This window comes from Nicotiana tomentosiformis, chromosome 11, assembly GCF_000390325.3.
Source record: "Nicotiana tomentosiformis chromosome 11, ASM39032v3, whole genome shotgun sequence".
Classification (NCBI taxonomy): Eukaryota; Viridiplantae; Streptophyta; class Magnoliopsida; order Solanales; family Solanaceae; genus Nicotiana; species Nicotiana tomentosiformis.
Window position 1 is genome coordinate 114,221,807 of NC_090822.1, and position 17,426 is coordinate 114,239,232.

Sequence of the window (17,426 nt, forward strand, 5' to 3'; positions counted from 1 at the left end):
TAAAGTAAATAAATCGAAGATAAGTATAGAAGGTGATTGATATTTTTATTCAACTTCAAACTGTTGTACATAATGAACTGAAAACTCATCTATTTATAGAAGAAAGGAAGCATCTGCGAGGCTTTTCTTGAGCTGCTTGTAAGCTGTCTGCATAAGCTGTTTGCAACCTGTCTGTTTAATAAGAAGTTGCTGCAAATCATTTCATTGAGTTGCTTGCAACCTGCCTGCATCAGCTGCTTGTAGATAAACTTCAATAGAGTATCAAACGGATAATCTTCTTCAGGAAGATTATCTATTAATAAATGGACATCCACATTATAATTATTTTTATAACACTCCCCCTTGGATGTTCATTAAAAGATATTGTGCCTCGTAAAAACCTTACTAGGAAAAATCCAGTGGTAAAAATCCTAGTGAAGGAAAAAAAAGTACACATATTTAGTAATACGCAATTCTATCTGCCTCATTAAAAACCTTACAAGAAAAACCTCATGGGAAAAATCTTAGTAAGGAAAAAATAGTACAACGCATATTTCACTCCCCCTGATGAAAACCTTGTTCCAAATATATGAGTCTCCGCATATCAATCTTGTATACCATCTTCTCAAAAGTTGAAGTTGGCAAAGATTTAGTGGACAAATCTGCTGGATTATCACTTGAACGAATTTGTTGCATATCGATGTCACCATTTTTGTGAAGATCATGTGTGTAGAATAATTTTGGTGAAATGTGCTTTGTTCTATCTCCTTTTATAAATCCTCCATTTAATTGGGCTATGCATGCAACATTGTCTTCGTATAATATTGTGGGTTTTTTTATCATATTCCGACCCATATTTTTCTCGAATAAAATGAATCACTGATCTCAACCATACGCATTCCCTACTTGCTTCATGAATAACTATTATCTCAACATGATTTGAAGAATTAGCAACAATAGATTGCTTTGTGAAGCGTCATGATATGACAGTACCACCACATGTAAACACATACCCGATTTAAGATCGAGCTTTATGGGAATCGAATAAATAACCTGCATCTGCATCACCAATCTGATCTGCACCACCTTTGTTAGCATTAGCAAGGAGTTCCTCATCCTCTTCTGGAGGTCAGAACGAATCCTTATTCACTTCAAGTGATCGAACATCCATTTGGTATACTTAATGGGTGCGCTTTGTCCATGTAAAAGCGTTTTAAGATATTTTCTGTATAGACAGATTGATGGATAAAGATCTCGTCTGCTAAATATTCAATTTGCAATCTAAGACAAAGTTTTTCCCTTTGGAGCTCTTGTGGAGTTCCTATGAGATTTACGTCATTAACATAAACAACACGTATAACAAACTCTGATGTTGTTTTCTTTATAAAAACGCATGGACAAATGCCATCATTTATATAACCTTCATTCATCAATTCAGTGAGGCGATTATACCATATGCACCCTAATTTTTTTAAATCATACAAACATTTTTGTAATCTGATTGAGTACATTTCTCGAGACTTTGAATTATATGCTTCAAGCATTTTAAATCCTTCAGGGATATTTATATAAATTTGATCAAATGGGTCATATAGGTTATGACTTGCATCTAAATGGCATGACATCTTCAAGTGTCTGGACTACAGGTCTGATCCTCACAATATTGTGCACTATATTGTATCAAATATATCGTCGACGATCATTTTGTATCGGTTCGCAAGTGGCATAACTCGTTGAGATCTCATCACTTTCTTTATTTTTAGGTACCTGAACTTCTTCTGGAGTTTCATGAAATATTATGCCGTGGGCTCTTCTAAAGCTCATTTCCTCATCATTATAATCATTTTGATCATTTGCTCCTATCCTTTTCAAGGATTGTTACCTTTGGAACCGATCGGTTTACTACGTTTCATGCGTGCAGTAAACTTTATCCTTCAGGGACTTTAATTTTAATAGGAGCATTTGCAGCTGGAATATGATATTTTATTTTGGATCAGCAAATGCTTCTGGCATTTGACTTGAATTATGTTCTAAGTGAGGATCATATTAATGATAATTCGATTTATATATCATATTTTCTAGCTATTTATTCATCCCCCAAATGTTAGAAAAAATAACTCATATCCCCAATCTTCTTTGGAAAACCTATCTTTGTGCATTGTGGTAGAGAAATTAATCATATACTACACATCAAAAGTTATTAGATAGTAAGAATATTTGATTTCTGATCGAAAATCAATTGTGAAGAGAGGACTTATCATATTTTGTTGGTCCGATGCATACAAGTGTTGTTGTATGCAATTTAGAAAATCTTAGACCAACACATGAGGCTTTGTTCTCATAAGCAATAGTTTAGTCATTAATAAGAGGTATTCAATGCTAAACTAGCTTGGATATAAACCAACATCATCAAGATGAACTATCTTGATTTCATAATCTAAAAATTATGCTCTTAATTAAGAAAGGCAATTTCAAATGCCAAACTACAGGTTGACAATAAACACACATGTAATCATCTCATATATGCATCTATAAGTGGTTCACATGATAGGTGAATGAGCCCATATTTACCTTTTATATATTCCAGAATTCGGGAATTTTAATCCCAACTTTAGCTGGTATAATCAATTTATTATAAGAACAAGCAACACAAGAGAATTCTTGAAGAATTTTCTAGTTCTTCAGTATATGCTTATCTGAATTCTCAGATAGCTCATTTAAAAATGGTAAATGAAAACTTCAAGTTTATCATGGCATGTGCTATCTCTAAGTAAACTTCTGGTTTACTATGACATAAACTTTTGCATCAGTAAACTTCTGATTTACTGTGGCTACTTTTGTATCGGTAAATTTCTGGTTTATAGTAGCTACTTTTGCCTCAGTAAAACTTCTGATTTACTGTGACTGTTTTTGCATTAATAAACTTCTGGTTTACTGTGACACATGATATAATACAAATTGAAGAATAAAGCGGGTCACTTCTCATTTACCTATTATTTTACCCCCTATGATTGTGGAAACATAAAATTTTTTAATCTTTCAGACATTTGTAGTCTCAATATGATAGCCATTTGTATTAGTAAACTTCAGGTTTACTATAACATATGTTTTGACCATAATTATATAATATGAATGACATATTTGTATATAAGCTCTTCGAGAGCCTTAATTTATTATCCATAATCTAATATTTATCAATCACTACTATATCTTCTAGATAAACAGTTAGCTCTTCAGGAGTTGTTGATAAGTTTTGTACTATCAAATATTGCTCAGACACTTCTGGTATCATGAGAGAAAATCATAATCAAATAAACAATATAAAATAATTGTTTAAGCACACGAAAACACCTATTCATAATATTTTCCTACTTCAGGAGAAAATTTCAATTGTGTTACTTCTTCAGGAGCAAATTTAAAATATGAAATATTGAGTATATATTCTCTCAATCATATTAACTCTTCTGGAGGTGAATTGTAATATATTTGCATCAAGAGCGCGTTCATATTTACGACTTTATTAATATTATCACATTCACTTCAGGGAATGGATTAATATTTATAAAAATTCTCATCCTTTAGGAAATCGAACATAATTATTTGAACGCGCATTAATCACATCAAATTGTGATGCTTCAACATCTTTTAAAATATTTACTACTTCAGGAGCAAATCGAGGCGTGCATGTAATATAGAGAATATTTCTCTAGCTTATCTTTAATTGTAACCATAAAAAGCCTAAATTATCACTTCTGGTGGTCATAGACATATACCACTTCTGGTGGTTAACAATATTAGTTATAATGAGATATATGAAACATAACCACTTCTGGTGGTTGTATATTTCTAGCAAACTCGTGCTGGAGTTTAAGTGGATCTAACAATGTTATCCACTTTGTAGTCCTTTATTAAGATAATTAGGATGAAAATAAATACCAAAATAAGTATTGTATACGTAACATATAACTAAGCAAGCGATGATAAAGATATAAAAATATAAGCAAAAGACTCAAATTAATTTAAGCAAATTTGGCCACTCCAGATGTAAGTGATATCTACATCACTAATGCCAAGAAGAAAAACTCACATCCTCAAGAATATAATAATGCCTTATGAAGCTCGGAATGAACATGATCTAACCACGGAGGTAAGAGCATCACCTTACATCGGAGATGAACACACCTCAAGGATATAATCTGTCTATGATGTTCGGAATGAACAAAATCTAACCACGGAGATAAGAACGTCTCCTTACATCAGAGATGAACACTGAAATAGAAATTAAATTTGAATTAAGTGCTCAAAATGGCAGAGTCTCGTGCTGATAATGTGTTATAAAATAAAGACTGTAAAGTAAATAAATCGAAGACAAGTATAGAGGGAGATTGATATTTTTATTCAACTTCAAACTGTTGTACATAGTGAACTGAAAACTCCTCTATTTATAGAAGAAAGGAAGCAGCTGCGAGGTTTTTCAGGAAGCAGCTGCGAGGCTTTTCTTGAGCTGCTTGTAAGCTGTCTGCATGAGCTGCTTGCAACCTGCCTGTTTAATAAAAAGCTGCTGCAAATCATTTCAATTGCTTGCAACCTGTCTGTATCAGCTGCTTGTAAATAAACTTCAATAAAGTACCAAACGGATAATCTTTTTCAGAAAGATTATCTATAGCGGAGTAATAAATGGACATTCACATTATAATTATTTTCATAACAAATTTTGATTTCTTCTTTATTTTTTCTCTCCTATAATTTCTTTCTATCTATAGGTCGATTTCGTGCATCTAGATTTTGCTTGAAGAGATTAGTATCCCTTGAGGTAGGCTTGAGGTATGCCCTTACGATAGGCCGTTAAAAGTAAAAAAAAATGGTAAAGTAAATTTTTTTTTTAAATATAATTTTTCACAATCAAAATTATTGAACTTTCACTTTGTTGGTAATGATTTGATTCTTCAACATATAATTTTTTCTCGCATTTTTTCCTTCCCCTGTCCCTATGTATAATATATTTATTTTTTTAAAACGGTGTAAAAACATAGTATAATCCTCTTCAGCATATGATTAAAAGAAAACCCCACTTTTTGAGGAGCAGTTATTATAGTTTTATATTCATCCCAAAAATAATTAACTACTTTTACACTGTCACTTCCCTATACACTCTGTCACACTACCAACTTCAGATCCAACACCCCCGTCTTCCCCCTTTCCCAAAATCCGCCATTGGAGCTCTCTATCTTCACTTCTCTTTTTCAATTCCCTCAAAATAACTCACACTCAAGAAAAATTGTAAAACCAACAAAAATCAATCTCAAATAAGTTGGGGTCGGCTATATCAATCTTGGCTTCTTCATTTGCTTCTCCATTTAAGCTCAATTCACAAAACTGTAAAACCCCCACAACAAAAAGCTCAAAATTTAGCTTCTTCAAATGGCTGCTTCCCCTAACAGTACCACCAACAAATCCAAGAACCAATTAGTCTCCACTATGATTAAACAAGGCTTCATTTCCAACCCCTATATCTCCCCTTCTCCTTCTCCTTCTCCTTCGCCGCCGCGTGTCTTCAGCCCAACTTCCCCTACCCAAATTCCGACCCGACCCAACAACCCAAGCCCGACCCTTTTCGAAATGATGTCGGAGGAACAGACCCGAGAGTCCAAACACTCGCTTTTCGAATCGCGTCACAAGGCACACGAGAGAGTTTCTAAAGTTTTGGCTGATGCACCGTTCCCACGTGTGGGTGACGTCAGGCTGACTATAGCGGCGCGTGATGGGTTTAAGGTTTCAATGGACGTTCACCGGCGCGTGCTTATAGGACGGAGTAGGTTTTTTGCTGAGAAGCTTAAGAGTAATGGGTCACATTCGGTGGAGATTCTTGATTGTGATGACGTGGAGGTTTATGTGGAGACTTTAGTGCTTATGTATTGTGAGGATTTGAAGAAGAAATTGATTGGCGAGGATGTTTCCAAGGTCATCGGATTGCTTAAGGTATGTTCTAGTATTCTTTTTCTTGCTGGAGTTTAAGTTATATACACTGTTAGATAAGAATTTTTTACACTATACCGGTTGTAGCAAGTAACCTATCTTGTTTTTAAGGTTACATTTTACCCATAGATATCCATTGGGTGACCTGAATTCTATAACTTAGACTCTTTGTGTTAACATCATTTCTAGTACCCCTCTGTGACTCAAGCAGTTTGATTGAGCGTGGGGTTTAAGAAAGATAGAAAGACATTTCAAACTTGTGCTAAAATAAGCAGTAACATTTGTATGGCTTTAAAAACTTGTCAGTAAAATGAGAAATTTAAAGTTAAATTGTTTCTAAATATAGGAATGGATAGACTTGGGCGGAGGGACGAGAGAGTATTATTTTTCTTCTTACCCTATTCTTTTGTTGTTACTGCTATACTGTCTCGTTCCATCTTCTTGTGCCGAGGGTCTATCGAAAATAGCCTCTCTGCTCCGCCGGAGTAGGGGTAAGGTCTGCCTACACACTACCCTCCCCGGACCCCACTTGTGGGATTTCACTGGGTTGTTGTTGTTGTTGTTTGTTGGTGTATTCTTACCCTATTGGAAATGCTTTGGGCTAATTGTGCTTTCTATCTAAGAAAAGTTTAATCTACGCTTAGAATTTTGTACATGATAAAATGTGGAGTAAGAATAAGGATATTAGCAATATTATTATAAAGCTAATGGCGTCTTGATAGTTGCATAACAATACATGTATCGCCTTTCATCGCCTAGCGATCATTATTTACTGTGTGATAATCCTGTATTATATTGCATATATAGCTAGTTCGTGAACGTAAGGATGCCTATAATTTGCATTTTGTACCATGCCAACCTATGACCTGCCGAAGGAAAGGCTTGTTAAGATAAATTTATACTCTACAAATGTATGGTCGTATTCTTTTTTTTGAAATGGAAGTATGTTCATATTTTTAAGTTTATGAATGCCTAAATTGATGAAGAAGACAGTAGCAGGAAAAGTAATCGCATAGAGGTAGGAAATTTAGTGGAATACAAATAAAGTTAGGAGAATCATTTATATAAGAGACCAATGACTAGCTATAAAATGACATGTTCAGAAGAAGTAACAAAATGTTTTTTTTTATAAGGTAAATTGTATTAATCAAAAGGGAGAGAACTCCCGTGTACACGAAGTATACCAAAGACGTAGAGAATTTACATCAGAACATGATTCTCTACAAAAGACGCCCAATCTTCTATACAAGTAGGGGCTAAATGAGTGCACCAAAAAGCGATCAAAGATAAAAGACTATTCTTAAGATGTGAAAAAGGAGACTCAATCTCCTTAAGAAGTAACAAAATATGACATTTGGAAGCAGGTTTTCAAATCTAACTTTTTTCAGCAAGTTTTTCTTGCGCTAAAACAATAAAATAACAAAAAAGTTATTTCTTGCGCTGAATGTGGCTTTGTAGGGGAAACTTGTAGGTTTTGTTAAAACAATGATGCGCTATGTGGTTCATGTCATAGTGCGAGCGAGGGTGTTAAGTACCACTAAGACAGGGTGCTGGGGGATTTAACATCTTATGCCCTTTAATTCATTTGCTTTTAAGTTTATTAGAAATCTGGCCATATATATTATTTCATCTTGCTATATTTTGGTCGTTTGTGAATGTTCAGTGGTTTGATCTGTTTTTCAACTCATTGTTTGGTTAGCTATTTACTATCTTTTAGGAAGGTAAAGGAGCTGTGAATCTTGTTGCAAGATTCTTTTTCTTTTTGTGTTGTTCAATGAGAGAAAGAAAAATGAACTTTCATGTGTGGGAGCTGATAAAGTTTAGAACTACTTGATGCAGTTGATATTTTCTTTTACATTCTAAAATATAAAGATGCTTCTTGTAATCCAGCAAGTGACTGGTATTGTAATTCAGTATGCTGATATAAGTGTTGAACCAAATATAGAGTAGCAGCCTTTTGTTTGGCTCTAAAGGAAAGGTTTCAGAAGGGGGGAATGGCGTTGTAATTGTGAAACCGAACTGAATCCTCTGAAATCCATCTTTTTACATTTCCAGCTTGTGGTAAAAGCGAAAATTTAATCCTGATGTAGAGTAAATCTTACGGAAATCATCTTCTTCCATTCTTTGCTTTTTGTTGCTCCTTAAGTAAATGAAATCAAAATGCAGAGCTAAACATTGTGAAAGAAATTAATGCAATGTGCGAATAGATATCCTGGCAACTAGCGGAATGCATAGAAAGTACTAAACCAAGCTTCATTTTTTCCAGTGATTAGTATGGCAAGGTTTTAACTACACTAACATGCTTATGACTTTGAGTTTGTTTTTATTTTCTATATTAAAATTTTCCTTTATCATGTTTTATCGCAGATATCTTCAGCAATTATGTTTGATGATGGAGTACTGGCTTGTTTGGAGTATCTCGAGGCTGTTCCTTGGACCATACAAGAAGAGGAAAAAGTAGTATCTCATCTCAGTCAACTTCAGCTTCCCGATTCAGCAGCTGATGTGCTTCAAAGAGTGGTCGCTGAACCATCAACATCTTCAAGTTCTGATGACATTCTCCAGAGATTACTCACTGGCGTTTTACATGCCAAGGATGATAAAGCCCGCAAAGAGATGAAAACAGTGATATCTCGTTTGCTTAGAGAAAACGCAAGCAATAGTAGCAGTCGTGAAAGTAACCTTGATATCTCTAGGGATAGTCTGTATCATTTTTGTCACAGATGCCTCACTTCTCTAATACTTTGCTTGTCTGAAGCTACATCTGCGGATGATAACAGACAGGATCGAGGGGTTCTAATGGGTGAGATAGCTCGAGAAGCAGACAATCTACAGTGGCTAGTTGATATCCTAATTGACAGGAAAATGGGAGATGAGTTTGTAAACCTATGGGCAGAACAAAAAGAACTCTCTGTTCTCCACTCCAAGATTCCCACCATGTATCGCCACGAGATCAGCAAGATCACTGCACAACTTTGTGTTGCAATTGGTAGGGGAAATTTATTAGTGCCTAAAGAGGTTAGATATTCTCTGTTATCGACATGGCTGGAAAGTTTATATGAAGATTTCGGGTGGATGAAGAGGGCTGGTAGATCAATTGACAAGAAGTTAGTTGAGGAGGGACTTGGCCAGACTATTCTAACACTACCACTGGCTCAGCAACAAACCATACTACTTAACTGGTTCGATCGATTTCTTAATAAAGGGGACGATTGTCCCAATATTCAGAGAGCCTTTGAAATTTGGTGGAGAAGGTCATTCGTTAAGCAATACACAGTTGACTCTCAGTTACAAATAGCTCTCTGTGATTATACAGATTGAGTAGACACTGTACAATATATCAATCTTAAATTGCTATGTGCTCCTATACACCAATGTATATATGAAATGCCATTCTTTCCAACAATTGTGTAGCTCTTTCTGATGTAAATTTGGAGTTTTGGCTTGTTTGACGATTTATCTGAAGAGGGGAAGAGTAGCAGAAAATTAATGTACTCGAAATAAAACCATCTAGTTATATAAAGATGACAGTCACTTGAATAGACTATACCCAAACCAGACCATGATTAACTCAAATCTGTTTCTCATATTTACTAGTTTTCTCTTTTGTAGGACCCTAAACCAGAACAAGTCAATTAATCAGACAAACATCTTCATCCCAAAGTAGTTGGATGTACTTAAGACCATTAAAAAGGGCAGCCTGGCACACTAAGCCCTCGCTATGTGTGTGATCCGGCGAAGGATTGGACCATATTGAGACTGATGTATGCAACCTTACCTTGTATTTCTAAAAAAAATAAAAAGAACAAAGTTTGGAAAAAAGTAGCTGTATTCATTTGTTTCCCCATGGAGAAGAAGGTACAGGGAGATGGTTTAGGGCAAAAGGGACAAGTGAAGAGCCACAAAGGAGAAAATAAATGTTTTTTAAGCTCTAGAAAACCTCAGTATAGAAAATTAGTGGAAGAACATTTTTTTCTTTCAGTCTAGAAAATTTTATTTGAATAGAATCGATAAACATATATGAGGGTAAGAATGGCTACATCATTTTTCCTTAATCAAGGCTACAACTTAGTGGTATTAGTGGAAGTCTAACATACAATACGTGTAAGTTTAATATCTACCATCTTCCTTTTCTTTCTCAGTTTCTCTGATTCACTTAAGTAATAGTACTTTTTTGGGACAGACTAAAAAGAATAAACTAATCACAGGAAATAGGATAGTGCAGGAATATTCTTTTAAAAAGCTAGCCTTTTTTCCTTCTATGTTGGTACATCCCGACTTTTCTTTAGAGAATAATACTCTATAATTCTTGATTTCCTTTTTAAGAGTTAAACCTTGCCGGCGAGATATTCATACGAACAAACTGACGATGTGAAATATCTTGGTCATTTGCCTTATGTTTTTAGACGGTGGCCAAACTATTATTTACATTCCAAGAAAAGGAGAAAATTTTGCCAACAATAGGTTCAGCCAAAAAGGTAGTGACTACCATTTCACACACACACGCACATACTGATGCACATAGTGCAGACAAAAGACAATAGTTCTAGGAATTGCAAGAATTTGAAGAACAGTGCAGCTAAGTCAGTGTGGAAGAAGAAAGAGTATTATTTTCATGAATAAATCCAAATGTACGCAATACAATTCATATATGGATGAATCTAAGCTCAAGGATTTTCCCCTTCACTGTAACTAACTCCTAACTAATTTCCTGACTTTAACTAACTTCCGGAACCTTCTAACAGTTTAACTAACTGCTTTGCCACATCAGCTAAGTAAGACTAATTCATCACTAAACATTGCAACAATGCCCCCAACAGTAGAACAGTCTTGTCCTCAAGACTGTAATATAGGAAATCTACGATGTAGCTCAGAGAGATATTCCCAAGTAGCTTGAGAAGCATCAATGCCTGTCCACTTCACCAGATAAATCAAAAGCCAATCAGTATGAATATGTTGTTCCAACAGATGTTTCAAGGCTTTTTTATCAGTCTTGACAATAAATGGCCTTCCCAACAAATAGCGTGACCACTTAGTGACATCAAATATGAGAGCTAGTAATTCTCTATCATAGACGGTGCCAATGATTTGCTGATATAGGCTATAGGGTGCCCCTGTTGCATCAATATAGCTCCTATACCCTAACCACTTGCATCAGTCTCAACCAAGAAAGGTTTTGAAAAGTCAGGCATTGCCAACACAGGAGCAGAAACCAAAGTTTGTTTCAACTTCTCAAACGCTGCAGTAGCCTCAGAGTTCCATGCATAACCATCTTTCTTGAGTAAGTCATGCAATGGTCCGCATATAGCTCCATAACCTTGTATAAATCTTCTATAATATCCAGCAAGCTCCAAAAAAACACCTAACTGCTTGATATTGGTGGGAATAGGCCACTGCTTCACTGCTATAATCTTCTTAGGATCTGCGTAGACCCCTTCTTGAATGATAAAGTGACCTAAATACTCTACCTTAGGAACTTCAAATGCACACTTAGACATCTTAGCATACAATTGGAATTTTTGCATCAGTTCGAAAAGAGCCTTCACATTCTCAATATGATCAGTCATACACAGTCATACACTAGCTGTATATTAATATAACATCAAAGAAGACTAATACTGTCTTCCTTAGCAAGGGTCTGAAAACTGAATTCATGAGATTTTGAAAGGAGGGGCAATGGTTAGTCCAAATGGAATAACCAAAAACTCATAGTGGCCGTCATGAGTTTTAAAAGTTGTTTTATGAGTATCACTCTCGGCCATTCTCAACTAATGATAACCTGCTCTAAGATCAATCTTAGAGAACACCACTGCTCCACCCAATTCATCCAACAGATCGTCTATAATAGGTATAGGGAATTTGTCCTTAATAGTCAGCTGGTGCAATTCTGTGTAATCAATACACATCCTCCAGCTTCCATCTTCTTTCCCCACTAATACAACTAGTGATGCATAAGGACTTGTGATGTGCCGTATAAACCCTTGGTCTGCATCTCTTGCACTAACTTCTCAATGATATCCTTCTTGACCCAGGATATCTATAGGGTCTCTTGTTTACTGGATTTGCACCCTCAATCAATGGTATCCTATGATCAAAAGCACCTATGTGGGGTGGAAGAGTACTAGGCAAGGCAAAGATGCTAGCATACCGATCAATTAGATCAGATAATTCAGGAGCAATGGGGTCACCCTGTGCAGCCTGAATATAATGACAATAACTTCCCTCTTCCTCACCAGTTGTCAATGTCAGCATGTAAAACTGAGTACTCCCTCCTTCAATTTTATTAACAATTTTTGCCTTAGTTGACTTCAAGTGATTAGTTGTTCCTCTTAAGACATGTTTTTTGCCTTGATACATGAACTTAATAGTCCTATTCCTGAAGTCAAATAGTATCCTACCTAAGGTGTTTAGCCATTATACACCCAAAACAATATCTACATTACCCAATGGCAGTAATAAGAAATCAGAACTGAATGTTGTACCTTGTAGAAGCTATTGAAGATTTCTGCAAACTGAGGTTGTCTGCACCTTCCTCCCATCAGAAACACTAACTGATTGAGCCATAATACTGCTTGCTTGACATCCTAACTCCTTGGCCATGTCCTGGTCAATGAAGTTATGTGTGCTTCATGTGTCATAAGGACTTGTAGAGGTCTCTTATCATGGTATCCGGTTACCCTAATGTTTTGGTAACCTGTCACACCAATAAAAGCTTGTAAGGATATGGTCATGAGCTCATCTATCTCCTCCATGACCTCTTGCAATGGATCCTCCAATGCCTCAATTGCAGCTGTGTCACCATCAACATCTTCCACCATATAAATCTTTCTATTGGAGTTACATTTATGCCCTAGGACATATTTTTCATCACAGAAAAAACCATTTCTGCAGCAGTTAACCTTCTTCCTGAAATTTTACTAGGCCAAGCCTGTCGGGATTCAACTGGTTTCTTGAATGTGGGCTGAGGAATAGTTGATTTTTGGAAGCTCTGTGATTTATAGTGACTTGGGGTGGGTAGCAGGCCATTTTGAGCTGGTTTATACACAAGTTTTAATCCCCAAGTTTTTGCTTGAGCTTCAAACACTTCTTCCTGTAACCTTGCAATCTTGTAAGCTTGCATTAGTGTCCTTGGGACCTGTACTTTTACTGCTTTGTTAAGTTCAAGTTTCAAACCACCCAAGAAGCAGCTAATAGTATTCTCATTAGAGAGATTCACACCAGTTAACAACCTATCAAATTCAGCTTGGTATTCCCTTACACTACCAGACTGCATCAAATTTTTCAGCGACTCCATGTGATCTTCAAATTCTTCCCCAAACCTCTCATTCAAAGCTATTACATATTCAGTCCGAGTAGGACCGATCACTGAATTCCTAGCCTTGATATATGACCTATGCCAAGCAATTGCCTCACCTTCCAAATGAATTGAAGTTACCTTGACTCTCTGATCAAAGGGAACCTCATCCATAGCAAAGAACTGATCCACTTTATACAGCCAAGTCTTCAAGTCGTGTCTAGAAAATTTAGGAAATTCTAACCTCGAATACCTAGTGAAGAAATTAGCAGTAGGTGTTTGATTGCCATGATTATCCCTTGCTCTCCTTTCAGGTACAACTTCAAACAATCTCTGTCCTCTGATGAAGATTCAACTCTACGAGTTTCATTTCCATTCCCTTTTCTGTTGAGGTTATTGATGGTAGTTCGCTCTCCATCATCTCCTTGTCCGCCATTAAATTGCGCTCATTCATGCTAGTCATTCCTTCCATAAGCTTCTGTAATTGCATTTGAATATGGACAAGTTTTTCTTCCATTTCCTTCAATTGTTGGTCTTGACTTCTATTTTTGGTCACGATTTCGTTGTTTTTAGCCATGATTTAGAGCCGAGAATCGTGTTGCTCTGATACCAATTGATGCACATAGTGCAGACAAAAGACAATAGCTCTAGGAATTGCAAGAATTCGAAGAACAGTGCAGCTAAGTCAGGGCTACAATCGAGATATTAGCTAGAGAAAGAGTGTTCAAGAGTAGGAGAAAGTATTATTTTCATGAATGAATCCAAATGTACACAATACAATCTATATATGGATGAATCTAAGCCCAAGGATTTTCCCCTTCACTGTAACTAACTCCTAACTAATTTCGGGAACCATCTAACAAACTAACTGCTTTGCAACATTAGCTAAGTAATAGCCAAATAAGACTAATTCATCACTAAACATTGCAACACATACACACACAAATATCAATGTTGTAGAAAAGAAAATTGATGCTGTGGAACGCCAAAAAATCAATTTACATCACCTTTCATGTAATTTCAACATTGTAAATTAAAAAAAATATTGACATCCAGAAGAACACATCTAATAAAGTGACAGGTACGTCATCGACCTCTTCAAACACGTGAGAGGTTTTACCCTAAATTTGAAGTCCAGAAATGGTGAACTCCAGAAAAGAAAAGTGTAATTCCCTTGATCACAAGTTACCTTTCTATCTTGACTCTAAATGAACATAAACTAGGAAATTTATGCCAAAAGGACAAATTCCTCTTCTGAATATTATAATTCAAATTTCCTAATTTGCGAAACGTAAACTAGGAAATTAGAAATTTATGCAAAAAGCACATCACCAAGTAAGAAGTTTCACATTTATCTTTAAATATATTTTCTGTGCATATTATATATATTTTCAAGCCAACATAGCAACTTGATATATCCTCACTTCACAGACTCTACACTACTCCTATTCCTCTAGACATTCTGCAATTCCCTGAGGGAAGATTCCCAATATGAGGTATCAATATGCCAACCCTTTTTACAAATGAATCATAAAAAATACTAACAAAATCTGCACCAGCCATAATGAAGTAACATAAGGATGTGTTACCACAGGATGGAGGAGGAAATCCCAACGATACTTTTTGCCTTGAATAAAGATGAAAACAATGTCACCCGTAAACATGATTACCAACAGGGGCCAGAGTAACTTTCTACATTATAAGGTTGGTGAAACCAATCTTTCAGGTGTTGGTAAGACTGCCTCCTTCGACGATTTCTTTAAAATTCACCTGATGTTGCATGGTCAATGCTAGCATCTGCATATCACGCCATAGGAAGAAATATTACAAGTCGTCTACCTGTAAAATCAGTGCCAAAGAAGATAAAAGGTAAGATGGTTAAATCGAGAAAGGTAGCACCCAATTAATATCCAAATAACATATGACAATGCTCCAGCTTTTCCATTTCCGTCCTCCCCCAAACCCGAGAGCGGGTGCCCCATGAAAAATAGATGGAAAACAATAAGCAGAAGGAAAAAGGGCAGAAAAGTGAATACACTATCCATTAAAGCATTTTGAAGAATAGTTCCAGATTAGGAACTATAAAAACAAATTTGATGCACAATATGCAATGGGAGAAGAAAACAAGCAGCTGCATCGAAATATCAAGCCACAAAAAGAGCGCATATTCTCCTCATATTAAATTCATTTTTACCTCTGCCATTATCCTTCCAAGAGAATTCAGCAACGCCTCCCAAATGCCATTGAGGCATTGACAAAGTATTACCTTAGCAGAACCGGAAAAATTCATTTAGAAGTCCTAGGATAACATAGGTTCTGATTGATAATTCAGCTCAACCTGCTGAACACTGGCATAGAGAAAGGAAAGACAACACCGGGAAACAAGGGATTAGTTAACTTGGAATGTATGAAGAACATCAAACTATAAAGACATTCACAAGAATGACAAGAGAAGAGGGCAGAAATAAAGGATAAAATATGATAATTAGAGGGATCAAAATAGCCAAGTTATTCTGGCATTATCCTCCCAATGCAGACGTTTGGATTTCATTGGATTTTAGAGATTCACCACAGATAGAAAAGTCACTTTAATATGCAGCTAGGATTTAGGAGCTACCACAATAACTGCAGGTAATTGGAACAAAAATAGAAAATCTTGTTTAGGACCCCCTACTCTATAAATAAGGCTTTGTTTATTTTGTTTCAGAAACTTGCAAAAAAGATGACTTAAACCTATGATAGAAATCTCCGTGGTCTATCTTATTCTTCTCTCGCTCGCGCACTTCTCTCTAATTTTCTCCCATTTATCCCATCTCCCTTCTCGTCCTGCATCAGTCGGAAGCAAAGATAGGCCAACACTAGATTATTATATGAAAAGGAACCATTCCTCAGAATATTACTTCTCTGATCTAGCAATAAGACCTTAAAGGTTGTGTAGACTAATCAATTTTCTCCCTTTGGAGCTTCTGATGATTAGCTTATTCAAATAATTACGACACACATATAAGATACGTTAAGGTTCAAGATTAAAAATTTCATGCCAAAATATCAGACACATACCATTGCCGAAGTTTAAACATCCCAGTGCCTATCTGCATTGGTATGCCCATGATGATGCATTCGCTAACTCCTTCTATCTTATCATCCCTTCCATTTACAGATGCATTAAACAGGTGGTCGGTTGTCTTCTCAAATGAGGCTAACATCAGTACGCTATCTTTCATTTTCTGAACGCCATGTCTGGTAATTCCCAGAACTTCACCCTATGATAGAAAAAAAAAAGCGTCCATTAAACTTGTTAATCGGACATTAAAGGAATCCAACATGTTTTTGGATGAGGAAAAAATTTCCAGGAGAATTACCTTATATGTCATCAGATCTGCTAGAAGCATCATGTGCCGCAAGTCTATTGTCATTCCATGACTTGACATGGTATAGTTAATCTCATCAATTATGGAGATCCTTGCTGCTTCAATGCCTAGTCTTTGTTGCACCTCCATTATATGATTACTCTTTGTATTACGTCCATCAACTCCGTCAATGCCCATTACGGCTAGGAGACCGGTACTGCAGAAAGGAAAGAGCAAATCAGGTATCGTGTGGAAGGACTTCTATTTTATAGCAAGAACTAACTGGATCATGGAGTCCCAGAAAAAAAAACCAAAAACCCAAGCTGTTGAAAATTGAACCAAAACAGTAAGGTAGGACTGTTACTCTCTTTTACACTTCATTCACAGGATCCTTGAAACTATATTAGATAATATTATTTTGAAATATCATTTGATTAGATGAGTTGCTAGCCTTCCAGTTAACCTCTCAATCAAACAAACAAATACAGATTTTCTGCACATACTTTATAATCCTTTCAAATCTTTTTAAATGATCTAACTGCAACAAACCAGCCCCAGAAAAGCTCCAAATCATGATCTCGTGATTAAAATTGTTCCATTAATTACTTTTTTTCAATTGAAAAGATAATTTCAAAGTTATTCCTTATTTGATTTTCAAAAATGTAACAAACCTAAATTTACATAGATAAATAAATATTTTACCGTGTTCCTTCTTTCTAACAACTTAAACTTTTAGATGAGGTAGGTGATATGCTTCAATATGGTATCAGAGCCTCCAGAATCTTGGTAGAGACAGTAATTTTCATGTAACAGCCGACAGCCTTACG

The 17,426-nt window shown here is 35.9% G+C and overlaps 3 protein-coding genes across 4 annotated transcripts in view; 1 reads left to right on the top strand and 2 right to left on the bottom strand.

The window, feature by feature from the left end:
• The first annotated feature begins 5,157 nt into the window (after positions 1 to 5,157).
• Positions 5,158 to 9,414, top strand: LOC104104040 (BTB/POZ domain-containing protein At5g60050). Its single transcript, XM_009612027.4, has 2 exons — positions 5,158 to 5,958; positions 8,323 to 9,414. The coding sequence occupies exons 1-2, from the start codon at positions 5,401 to 5,403 to the stop codon at positions 9,274 to 9,276; spliced, it is 1,512 nt and encodes a 503-aa protein (XP_009610322.1). The 5' UTR covers positions 5,158 to 5,400; the 3' UTR covers positions 9,277 to 9,414.
• Positions 9,415 to 11,096: 1,682 nt separating this feature from the next.
• On the bottom strand, positions 11,097 to 11,522 carry LOC108946469 (uncharacterized mitochondrial protein AtMg00860-like). Its single transcript, XM_018773388.1, has one exon. The coding sequence runs from the start codon at positions 11,520 to 11,522 to the stop codon at positions 11,097 to 11,099; it is 426 nt and encodes a 141-aa protein (XP_018628904.1).
• A 3,055-nt stretch (positions 11,523 to 14,577) lies between these two features.
• LOC104104038 (DNA-directed RNA polymerase III subunit 1) overlaps positions 14,578 to 17,426 on the bottom strand; it is a 39,483-nt gene continuing 36,634 nt past the window's right edge. Inside the window, exons 25-28 of one of the 2 annotated variants that reach the window (XM_009612023.4) lie at positions 16,612 to 16,816; positions 16,310 to 16,512; positions 15,444 to 15,597; positions 14,578 to 15,046 (exon numbers count right to left, since the gene is read on the bottom strand). In XM_009612023.4, the coding sequence (XP_009610318.1) occupies positions 15,549 to 15,597; positions 16,310 to 16,512; positions 16,612 to 16,816 (457 nt within the window). In that variant the 3' untranslated portion in view covers positions 14,578 to 15,046; positions 15,444 to 15,548. Of the gene's footprint in view, positions 15,089 to 15,443; positions 15,598 to 16,309; positions 16,513 to 16,611; positions 16,817 to 17,426 lie in introns of both variants that reach the window. The other variant, XM_009612022.4, reaches the window with a different exon arrangement.

Coding starts and splice junctions, on each gene's coding strand:
- LOC108946469 (XM_018773388.1), bottom strand. CDS start 11,522: ATGACTGATCATATTGAGAATGTGAAGGCTCTTTTCGAACTGATGCAA.
- LOC104104040 (XM_009612027.4), top strand. CDS start 5,401: ATGGCTGCTTCCCCTAACAGTACCACCAACAAATCCAAGAACCAATTA. Junction 5,959..8,322: donor AGGTCATCGGATTGCTTAAG/GTATGTTCTAGT, acceptor GTTTTATCGCAG/ATATCTTCAGCAATTATGTT.